Source organism: Sceloporus occidentalis, unplaced genomic scaffold (genome assembly GCF_023333645.1).
Source record: "Sceloporus occidentalis isolate IW3139 unplaced genomic scaffold, rSceOcc1.0.p SCAF_16, whole genome shotgun sequence".
NCBI classification, from domain to species: domain Eukaryota; kingdom Metazoa; phylum Chordata; class Lepidosauria; order Squamata; family Phrynosomatidae; genus Sceloporus; species Sceloporus occidentalis.
This window is the reverse complement of record NW_028316996.1, coordinates 14,854,231-14,865,831: the sequence shown is the minus strand read 5'-3', so window position 1 is coordinate 14,865,831 and position 11,601 is coordinate 14,854,231. Positions and strand designations below refer to the sequence as shown.

At 40.4% G+C, this 11,601-nt stretch overlaps 1 protein-coding gene across 1 annotated transcript; it reads left to right on the top strand.

The window, feature by feature from the left end:
• The first annotated feature begins 675 nt into the window (after nucleotides 1-675).
• On the top strand, nucleotides 676-11,337 carry LOC149303061 (V-type proton ATPase subunit S1-like protein). The gene is made up of 7 exons (XM_089481820.1): nucleotides 676-683; nucleotides 879-925; nucleotides 1,080-1,141; nucleotides 1,909-2,138; nucleotides 6,648-6,698; nucleotides 8,572-8,815; nucleotides 11,014-11,337. The coding sequence occupies exons 1-7, from the start codon at nucleotides 676-678 to the stop codon at nucleotides 11,335-11,337; spliced, it is 966 nt and encodes a 321-aa protein (XP_089337946.1).
• Nucleotides 11,338-11,601: the final 264 nt, after the last annotated feature.

Sequence of the window (11,601 nt, the reverse complement as noted above, 5' to 3'; positions counted from 1 at the left end):
ACTGAACAAGTATGGTTTGTTTGGAAGGGTTGCCAGGAGAACTTCACAGGACTCCTCTGTATACCAAAGTCAAATGTGAGACTATCTGTCTGACAGCTAAAGTTTGGCCGACATCGGGTAATGCAACAGGACAATGATCCCAAGCACATCAACAAATCTACAACAGAATGGCTGAAAACTTAGGAAGGAATGGGCCAGTCAAAGCCCAGACCTCAACCTGATTAAAATGCTTAAGAGACCTTAAGAGAGCTGTGCATAAACCAATGTTCACAAACCTCAATGAACTGTAGCAATGTTGTAAAGAAGATTTGGCCAAAATTTCTCCACAACGATTACATTTTTCCACAACTGCAGTCATGCTTCTCTAGAATCCTGATAAATCGTTATTGTATATTTATAATTCCAGACAAATACTTTGTTATTTCTGCAAAAGCAGCAACATTCTAGTTTACAGAATGTTTTACAATATGGATTACAATATCAAGATTTTTGGGCCACGTATAAGGTATTAGTTTAGTGTTCCGCTTACCCAATGCAGAATTCTAAGTGTTTTCAGGGAGTCTATAATTGCGGCACAAATATTTACGTGATTACGTCCCAGGCAATTGCGCCGTGTTCCTGATACCCAAGATGCTTTCAGGTTGTGAGAACTACATTGTAAAATAGCAGAGGATCATGGGTTGGTGAGTTCTCACTCAAAACACAGAAATACGTTATACAGTTACTATTTATATGCCAAATATTACATGCGCATTCCTTACAACCATAGGACAACACCAAAAAGTATGGTAGGAGTTCTCCTTTAATCAATGTAAAAAGTCATTTTTGTTCTTTTTAATGTGCTTCACAACTGGTTTGTGTTTTTTTGTTCTTTGCAGGTATAATTCATACAGTGTTGTGGGTGGAAAATTGCCATTGCTCTATGGTAAGACTTTAATGTTTTTTAATTAATTATCATTACCCATTTTGTCCCAAATGTGAACACGATTTTTCATAATCAATTATAATATTATTAGTAATGTTTAATACTATAAGTTCATGTTTTTATTGAGCTGATTTACACTTTTTTGCCTTTGCAGATCACCCTGGTAAGCACAGAATAAGGCAACACCATGAAATAATTCAAGCAGGGATTAGGAAGGTGAGATGGACGTGGACAGTAAGTGTTCTATTTTATATGACAAATTTAGATTGTCGTATTAACCCTGGAGAAAGCAGAGTGTTTAGTTGAATGTAATACTTTGTTTGGGCCCTCATAGAAGAAGATAACATTACATAAGCCTTTAGGTCTTTACATTTTAGCAAACATGGGCACACTATCTTTCCACCAAAATATTAGAATCTAGTGTTAAAATATATACCTTGTACTTAATTTATTGGAAAAACGTTGAATTTCAGATACTTTTTATTTATAAGTGCAAAGTCTGCTGGAAAAAATAGTGCATGACACATGCAAATTACCAAACATCATCTTTTGACTGTGAGCGACAAATGTGTTGAAATTGAAGAAGTGGAGAATAAAGTGTAAGGTGGCAATGCAACACTGACTCGGGATATATAGATGCAGTTACTTTGTATATACTCAGCTCCACTGTTTTAAACCCTTTGCGCTGAGTGATGTGTATATACATCACAGAATGCAGATGCTTCATTTTGAGTGACGTTTACACTGGTCATGCCAGCAGCAAATACCTATTCCATGCATGTGATCGTTCTTAGCGGTGGGGAGACAGAGAAATTGCTATATAGTAGTACTTTTCACAATGATACTCCAGGAGGAGCAAGGTGAAGTAATCATGCAGGGGTCATTTTTTCATCCTTGGAGTCTACAAAGACACCTAGGGGCCAGCGCTGTGGACCTCATTATTGTTACCTTGGTTGATAACATCATGTTGATCTTTAATACAGGGAATGCATTACAGCATAGTAAAGAAAGACACACTGGCCACAGAAAGAATTCATGGAAATGAGACTTACGGCCCCCTCGATGTTACAACAAATGGCAACACCTGTATTCTCTTTGGGGTTAAGAGGATAATAATAACATATAACAACCAAACTCAGCTGGACCTAACAAATACTGGCGTATATCACAATGTGGACACAGAGGATTCAAACTGCAACGAAGAAAATGCCACGTAAGCAGCTGTGTTTTAAATGGTAAATATGTATACTGCATACCTTAATTAGGGTAAAAAGCATGATGTGAACAGCCTTCACAAGAATAAGGGTTCAGCAAGGTTTAAGTCACAATAAATCTTTAGTTGTGTTTAAAGTGTTTCCGTTCCATAAATAGGGGTTACCTCCTGAGGACAATAGACAGAAGGGTGAAGGGGATATGTCCCAGGCAAAGGACAAGGAACAGGTACAGGGGCTTGAGGCAACCTAAAAATGTAGCTATTGTCAATGAGGAACTTGCAACTGTATATGACCTACCATCTGAATTCTAAACCGAGGAATGTGCATCTCTATCCCCTCCATCGCTCTGTCTGCTCATGAAATTGAATATTTAGCTCTTTAGAGTAGGACACATATAAATAATGCTCTAAGTGTTACTTTGGACCTCTCTCCCAAGCAATGTGATGCAGAGGTGTGTTATATTGAGGAACACAGGGACATTTCTTTACAAAAAATGTTTTTGTGTATTTAAATAACAACTGACACCATTAAATAAAATTTGCTGAGGTGTTGAGATGTGCTCGGATGAAGCACAACCACGGAAGCTTTTCCATGGGCACCTAGGAGAGCTTGTCTAAGACAGTATGGTACATTTTATATAAAGATGTACCAAAAAATACAAACACCAATATTGTTAGTGATAGCCGTCCTTCAGTAATGGAGTGATCCAGAGGATCCTTACTGAATTTGGTCGTTTCAATTTATTCCTGTATCTACCACATGATTGCTGTACATTTTCCTTATTAAGAACATGTACCTGTTATGGTGCGCAAGGCTTACACTTTGAGCACTGTGTTGTGCTTAAATTCTAACATTAAAACAGGAAAGGAGGTCTCTGTATGATATTATTACACGTAACTGCTCTTGTGATCTTACACTCAGGAAGCATACAGTTCAGAGTATCAAAATCCTTCCCTTCCAGACACGGGCGTAGGAACCGGGGGGGATGGATCCCACCCAGGAAATCATGCGGGGGGGACCGATAATATAGAAATCCCCCCCCAGGGCTGTACGTGAGGCGAGTGCACTCAGGTACAGCTGTGAGGGTGCTCACAGCTGCCCGATCGGCAGCTGCAGCCTGCAGGACTGGTTAGGGAAATCCGTGATCTCCTGAACCAGTCCTGCAGGCTGCAGCTGCATTAAGGTCACACTCACCAGCGTGCTGTCTGTAACTGAGCGCCGGGCGACGGGATATGACGTTTATATCCAACCCCGGCGCTCAGCATAAACAGCTGTGCACAGCCGCACTGCACAGACTGCGAGCGGCAAACCAGAAGGAGAGTTGGAACAGAAATCAGAAAGGAAGAAGAGAAATCAGAAAGGAGGAAGAGAAAGCAGAAAGGAAGAAGAGAAAGGAGGAAGAGAAAGCAGAAAGGAGGAAGAGAAAGCAGAAAGGAGGAAGAGAAAGGTAAGAGATGTGGAAAACGAAGGTGGGAAGGTGGGTAAGTGGGTGGTGGGGTCTGATGTGGAGAACGAAGGTGGGTTGGGGTGGGGGGGTCTGATGTGGAGAACGAAGGTGGGTTGGGTTGGGTTGGGGGGGTCTGATGTGGAGAACGAAGGTGGGTGGGGGGTCTGATGTGGAGAACAAAGGTTGTAGAGGGGGGTCTGATGTGGAAAACGAAGGTTGTGGGGGGGGTCTGATGTGGAGAACGAAGGTGGGGGGGTCTGATGGTAGATTTGTGTGTGCTTATACATATGATGAGGCATGTGTATGGGTACTTGGGCAGGCATATGTGTGTGTGTATAGGGCAGCTGTGTATATGTGCGTGTATGTGCATACGTGTGTATGGGCTGTGTATATGTGTACGTCTGTATAGGCAGTGTATATGTGTACGTCTGTATGGGCAGTGTATATGTGTACATCTGTATGGGCAGTGTATATGTGTACGTCTGTATGGGCAGTGTATATGTGTACGTCTGTATGGGCAGTGTATATGTGTACGTCTGTATGGGCAGTGTATATGTCTGTATATAAGGAGTGTATTTGTCTTATAGTGTATACATCTGTGTAAGTATGTGCAAGGGCAGTGTATATTTATGGGGAGGCATGTGTGTGTGTGTGTGTGTGTGTGTGAGCAGTTTATGTATGTTTGGGCAGGCGAGTACTTGGCAAGTGTGTATCTGCAGGCAATTGCAGCGTATATGTGTGTTTTTGTGGGCAGGCATGCGTAAGAGCAGTGCATATGTGTGTATGAGCAGGCATGTCGTACTTATAGGGAAGATAATGATTCCCTGTAACACATGTTTAATCCATTGTGTGTGTGTATGTTAGTGTGTGCATGCGTGTGTATGTTATTCAAGTTTTTAAGCGTGTGCATATGTTCCTGTGTGCATGACATGTTAGGTATCTTAGATGGTTGCTTCAGTACATCATAGTAGTCTCTGTGGCCGTGTCCAGTGGGGTCCATCCAGGGCCGGCCCAAGGAAAAATGCCGCCTGGGGCGAATTTTAAAATGCAGCCCCCCCCTTATCTACCCTTCCTCTCCCTCCGTCCCTGCCCCCCCCCCATTATCTACCCCCCCCCCCTTGTACTTACCTTTCAGCAGTCCTGCGGCGAGTCTCTCTGTTCGGTCTCGGTGCCGGCTTGTAATGCTGAGCGCCGGAAATCTTCCGGCACTCAGCATTACAAGCTGGCACCGAGACCGAACAGGGAGACTCGCCGCAGAGGAGAGAGGGGCACCGAGCGGGTACTGACAGCTTGGTAAGCGAAAACCACTCGGCGCCCCTTTCTCTCTCTTTCGCGTTAAAAAAAGTGCCGCCTGGAGCAGTTGCCCCACTCGTCTCCTCACTCTTTTTTTGTGAGTTTCTGTGGGAATTTTCTCCCATTCATCTAGTAGAATGTTTTATGAGCTGAAGGTGATATACCAAGACATTTTGGACAACACTATGCTTCTAACTTTGTGGGAACAGTTTTGGGGAAGGTCCTTTTCTATTCCATCATGACTGTGCCCCAGTGTACAAAACAAGGTCCATAAAGGCATGGTTTGCAAAAATTCCCCACAGAAACTCTCCAAAATCTTGTGGAAGTCGTTCCCAGAAGAGTGGAAGCCGTTATAGCTGCAAAGGGGGACCAACTACATATTAATGTCTATGTATTTATAATGCAATGTCATAAAAGTCCCTGTTGGTGAAATGGTCAGGTATACCCTACCAGTAAAAAAGCTTCCCCCCTCAGATTTTTAGGGGTTCCTACGCCCATGCTTCCAGAGTGTATAATCTAATATGTAGGTTAAAATATATACTTGCTGATCTTATGCTTTTATTATGAAGCACGTCATTCAGAAAATGGTGTTTCAAAGGTTAACACTTGCCTGCTGTATAATATAAAGGATCAGATATATAGAATAAACTTAAACTTACATGCTCTAAAATATGGTGCTGCATTTACACTGTAATATAAAAACCTACAGAGAGAAATGAATCCCCCTGCCTGAAGAGCTTACAGCCTACTATGAAGAATACAATAGAGAGAATAGTGGTACTTGGCCATAGAGATTACACTTTAAGATGCTCTGTCAAGACTGTACTCCAATATGAAGAAGGATACAAGTACTATGGAAAGAATGGTACCCTTGGAAGGCATGTACACTACAACTGAGCTTAGTAAAACGTAATGCTCTTACCGTTCACAAAAAGCTGTCTTTTCTTTCAGCGCGTGTAGCTAGCATACAAAATATAATCCTAAACTGTACTACATGTAAACCTAACAAAAAATATAAACCGCAAAAAGTTAACTTTAAAAGTAACACCTAATAACTATTTTCTCTTTAGCTTGCTGGCCAGAACTCATAAGGTCTATCTGCGCTCTTGGTGCTCTTTTGTTATAAACAATGATTTTTAGGGTCAGAGCCCTGGCTGTAATATTAATCAGTGGGATTATGCTCTGCTAATTCATGCACCTCTTAGTTTCCAGGAAAGAGTCCTCAACCAGCATCTTCCATACTGAGTACAGAAATCAATGATTAGCTTGGGTTGGATTCCCTGGGAGAGAACCCTGCTTTTGTGATATGGGTGTCTGTCATTCCTCTGCCAGACTGGGATATGTCCCAAATTATTTTAAGGGCCAATAGTAAAGTAATCAATTTTCATTGAAAAAATATATTAAATAGGGTTCGCTGAGACATCATGCATACTGTCACAAAATGCCACCTCATTCACAAATGAAACTGATTTCATCATGTTTCATGCTATAGAACAAAGCAGGTGAGATTTTACCCAGTAGGAAATATTTGTTTTGGCAAACCTTCAGTCAGTAGTAGTTTCCACTTAAACCTTAAGGACCTAAATTAGATCAGAGTGTCACTGCTTGAAATGAGCATATTCATGCGTAGCTCAAATGATATCTCATGCATAGACATGACAAGAGCACCAGAAAATGCTCCAAACTCGTTACACAAAATATAAGAAATACATGGTTTGTTTATTGAATAGAGTTTACAAAAATAAGTGTTATTTCTTTTGTGTTTCAGACTTTCTTTAAAGTTTGTTCATGCTGGAAATATGGATGGACTTATGTTAAGGTATTGCTGCATTTATGATGAAGAAACAATAGTATCTGAGAGCTTGGTTTGATTTTGTTGTCCAAGGCAAATATAGGTGTAAAAGTGGCTACAGAACTTCACAACCCGATGAGTTTTTGTGGAGGTGAGGGGTCTTGTCCTACATTTACCTTCCACCAATGGGGGTTGGGAGGTCAGACTCTAGTGGACCAGTGTGTAATGGAGGGAACTAGGGCACTGCCAGCACATATCATTCTTCTCCTGCACCAGAGCATTGCTTTCCTGAGCAATTATTACAAAATAATATCCTGAAAAATACCTGGGCATGGAGAAACAATTACTGAATAATTAATACATGAGGTCAAATTATGTTAAAATATACCCCTTTATTTGATTTTCATTGTACCCGGAATAAATTAAATGCCTTATGTGTGGTATGTGGGCATGGGTATAAATGTGTACATATATATATATATATATATTAAACAATATGACCGATTCCCTCCACTGGCTCCCCATCCATGGCAGAATTAAATTCAAATTTAGAGCTTAAAATTATCCTATAAAGCTCTCACTAACACCGCTCCCCCTACCTATCCTTTATCTGTAACCTTTTCACCTTGTACAGCGCTGTGGAATCTGTTGGCGTTTTAGAAATAAATAATAATAATAATATGAGCAAAAGTATGTGAACACCCTCCTAATTATTGAGGTGAGGTGTTACAGCCACACAAAACCAACAGTCATCCCCATAGACAAACAGCAGAAGACTGGGTCATACTGAAGAGCTCACTGACTTTAAACATGCCACTGTCATAGGCTGTCACCTACAAGTTAGTTTGTGAAATTTCTGCCCTGCTAGCTAGAAGTGGAAACATCAAGGAGAAACAACAGCTCAGCCACGTGGTCCACCACGCACGCCCATAGAGCGGGGCCACCAACTGCTGAAGTGCCTGTTCTCTGTAGCATTACACACCCCAGAGTTACAAATTGCCTCTGGAAGCAACATCAGTGCAAGCACTGTGTGTGGGGAGGTTCATGAAATGGGATCTTTTACACAAGCAAAAGATCACTATGCACAATGCCAAGTGGCTGCTGGAGTGGTGTAAAGCACTGGAGACTGAAGCATTAAAACATGTTCTATGGAGTATTTAATGACACTTCACTATCTGGAAGTCTAATGGATGAATCTGGGTTTGGTGGATGCCAGGAGAACGCTACCTACTGGAACGCTACCTTCTGTAAAGTTTGGTTAAGGAATAAAAATGGTCTGGGGTGTTTTCAGGGTTTGGACCTCTTAGTTCCAGTGAAGGGTAATGCTAATGCTACAGCATACAAAGACATTTTAGACAATTGTATGCTCCCAACTTTGTGGCAACAATTGTGAGCCAGGCCTTCTCATCCAGCATCAGTGCCTGACCTCACAAATGCTTTACTGGAAGAATGAGCACACATTCCCACAGAAACAGACCAAAATCTAGAAGAGTAGAAGCTGTTATAGGTGCAAGGGGGGAATTAACTACATATTAATGCCCACGGTTTTGGAATGGGATGCCTAACAAACTCATATACGTGTGATAGTCAGGTGTCCACATATTTTCGGTCATGCGTATGTGTAAGGCGTATGTGTTTATCTCGACAGTCAGTACATTACTATTTCTGTTTGAACATTTGTAATGAGAATGGAATGATTCATTCTAACACATTTGAACCTAGGGGAACTATTTAGTATCTCTTTGAGTTAATCCAGTAACTTTAAAACGTCCGCTATGAAGCACGTCCTTGCCTATATCTGGCTTGCATTTCTATCAAATCTGTGGTTCTATTTGAAATGTTCTAAAATGCTACATAGATTGAAGTTAATTAGTGATTTTTTTTGTTTTTTTTAATTTAGATTTCTATTAATAAAAAGCTACTACAAACTCTCTGTTCACAACTGGTTTAAATTACAAAGTGTGCAGATCCTTTTCAACGGTTCCGTGCAGGCAATGTTTAGTACAACCAGAATATTTGCTCCAATCAGCTATTCCTACCATTGTGAACATGTCAGCTCCCTGCAGAAATACAATGGATTGTTAATGCACAGCTCTACTAATGGAAGCTCAAGGCTCTGGGACGTCACTTTCCTGGATTTCCAGGTAATAAAAAATGTTTTCCAACAGAGATAAAATATTTGTTTAAGCTGGTTCCAGGTAAGGCAAAAAAACAAGAAATAAAAAGGAGCATTATGTGCTTTTTAGATTAATAATGTTCCATGTCAAGAATTTATCCTATAGAATTAACTTAACAACACAAAGTGATCTTTCTTATCAAAAGTGTGTTATTATCCTGCAGCTCGCTAAAATAATATGCATAATAGCTAGACCTGTGCATTCGTTTTCGGGCAAACATGAAAATAAACACGAATAGTGCGTTTTCGTCGTTCAAACCGAAAAACGAACAAACAACGGTGGTTGGCAAAACGTAGAGGAAGACGAAGACACAACACGAAGAATCCTCGTGTTCGTCTTCGTCTACTAATCTCCCTGGTCCCTTCCCCATCTCACGCAAATCCGTAGGTTCGCCGTCAGGGGTTAAGGGGCCGTGTGAATGACCCTATTGGCCGCCTATTGGCCGACCAATAAGCTCACTCGCACGGCCCTTTTAACTCCTTACGCCGAACATACGGATTTTCGCTCCTGTGAACCCCTGTGATTCTGCGTAGAAAACGGAATAACTCCCTACGGTGCAACTTGGTGGGCAGAGACCATTGGTCTCCCTGCTCCAACAGTTAAAAGTCTGTACGAACGACCAATAAAGTCGCTTCCAAAAGTACGGACCTTTAACTGTTGGAGCAGGGAGACCAGTGGTCTCTGCCCTCCAAGTTGCTACACCAGGATTTTAAAACTCTGTACAAGCAACTCTATTGGTCGCCAGGGGGCGCATCTGGCATCAACCAATTTTTTCCCCCACGAAGACGAAGACGAACACGAAGACTTGGCCAGCGCCCAAGTCTAATAATAACTAACTCAAATAATATTATTTGTTTATGAATACTACACAAGGGTCTATATCTTAATTTCAGATAACATTTATGAAAGGAACAGTGCATATATTATATACACTTTAAAATATTTAGTTGAGTTTCACCTTTAAATGTATATTCTTCCCTTAAAAGTGCATACATGTAACCCCCACCCCAACATAGTGATTTGCCTTGAAAAAAAACACGTGTACACCAAGGTCAACTCAGCTTTTGAGCTAAAAGAAGGCCAAAACCTGTTGAAGCAATGTTCTATTTTGCCTCCAAAAGGGGTCAAATTCATTACCAACTCCAAAATGGCAATCTGAGTTGAGTTATTTATCTTTGTATCGCTATTTATTCTTCTTTGTTAACAAAAGCATATATTGAATTTGATAGCACAACTAATGTGGGTAGTGAATTTCATGTTTATTATAAAAAACCCTCTTTTGGTATTGTCTGTGTGTATATTTGTATAATGTTATAATATCCCTTTGAAGATGGCTGTTTTCTATTGTAAAGAAACACAACCTTCCTAACCTTTCTTTATTTGCCCAGCCTTGGCACCTCCTTCAGATCCTTGTAATTGGGTTTCATCTATCACGGCTGATACTATGGGGCTTATTCACTAAAAGCAGAGTTTACAGACGTTGTCCCAGGGTTTAACCTGGTGGAACCAATTAAGAGGCTAAAGGATTCTAGTTTGGTGTGAAGGGACACATTCCTTCTTCTTTGACTGACAGTCCATCCATCTTGCATTGAGCTGTCCGCCTCCCTGTAGAATCATGACAGCTATAAAAATAAAGGTCTTGTCAGCACATTTAAAATCATAAAAGAAACCATTGACATGTACCAGCTTTTTCTACTAAATAGAACAGTGATACATTATACAATAGGAGACATGTACCAAACAAAGTATTTGAATGAAAACTGTAACATAGCATTGTACAAATAGTCTTTTGCTGGTTTTCCTACAAATATAGATAAGGTGATGGTAATACTTGAGCTGCCAACTTGCTCCATGGTTCTGTGATAAACCCCTTTTATTAATGACAACACAGGTTCGTATTTGTTTAACACATCATAACCCATCTGGTCTGCCTGTTTCACTCATTGGTACATTTAAGTAGATTTAGCTTTCATTTGCCATGCAGAAAAAAAAGAATAAAACATGCAGATTTTGACAAAGTTGGTGACAAAACTGGTAAATGAAAGTCTCATTCTTTTTGTTGTTCAGTAAAAGGTTAATGTAAAAAGCATTACTAATTACTTATGTAACTAATAGATCACAGTCTAGCCCTAACTATGTGGTTATATATTCTTTTTTTATTACAGATACAAGGATTTAACATTGAAGAAGGGAAGTTTGCTTATGCCAAAGACTGTACTACCTACTTTTCACCGGCCATTCTGATGGGGCTTGTGATGTCACTAATCTTACTTCTGGTATTGGCCTACGCGCTCCACATGCTAATTCACCTGAAGTCTATTGACAAACATTATCAAAGGAAAAGTTCTGTCTATTTTCCCAAATCAACAGATGATTCCCTTGAAGATGAGAAGGAGCCTCTGAGAGGCACTCTACAGGAATATTACGAACTCCGGCAGCATGAATGTTCTAAGCTTCACATGCAGCACTGTGCATCTGTTTCCCATTAGCATTATAATTGACCATTGTTTCCCTTTGTGTATTTCTGTTGTTTTGAATTCGTATTAAATGCAGTTTCCAAGAACTGACTCCCCAGAAAAAGAGGTTATAAAACAAACTCTTGTGCAACATAACTCTTGAGACCAAAGACACTAGAGCACTGTTTTGAAGCTGTATCACTAATTTTGTCCTTAAGAAAAAGTCTTTAAATCCTTATAACAGTTATTTCCCAAATGTGTTGTTGAGGTGTTAGTCTGTGGCTTAAAAAACAATAA

Bases quoted from the DNA above. Each gene is read 5' to 3' on its own strand.
- LOC149303061 (XM_089481820.1), top strand. The intron at 2,139-6,647 runs GTAAGCAGCTGT...TTTGTGTTTCAG, and splicing joins TGCAACGAAGAAAATGCCAC to ACTTTCTTTAAAGTTTGTTC. The intron at 6,699-8,571 runs GTATTGCTGCAT...TTTTTAATTTAG, and splicing joins ATGGATGGACTTATGTTAAG to ATTTCTATTAATAAAAAGCT.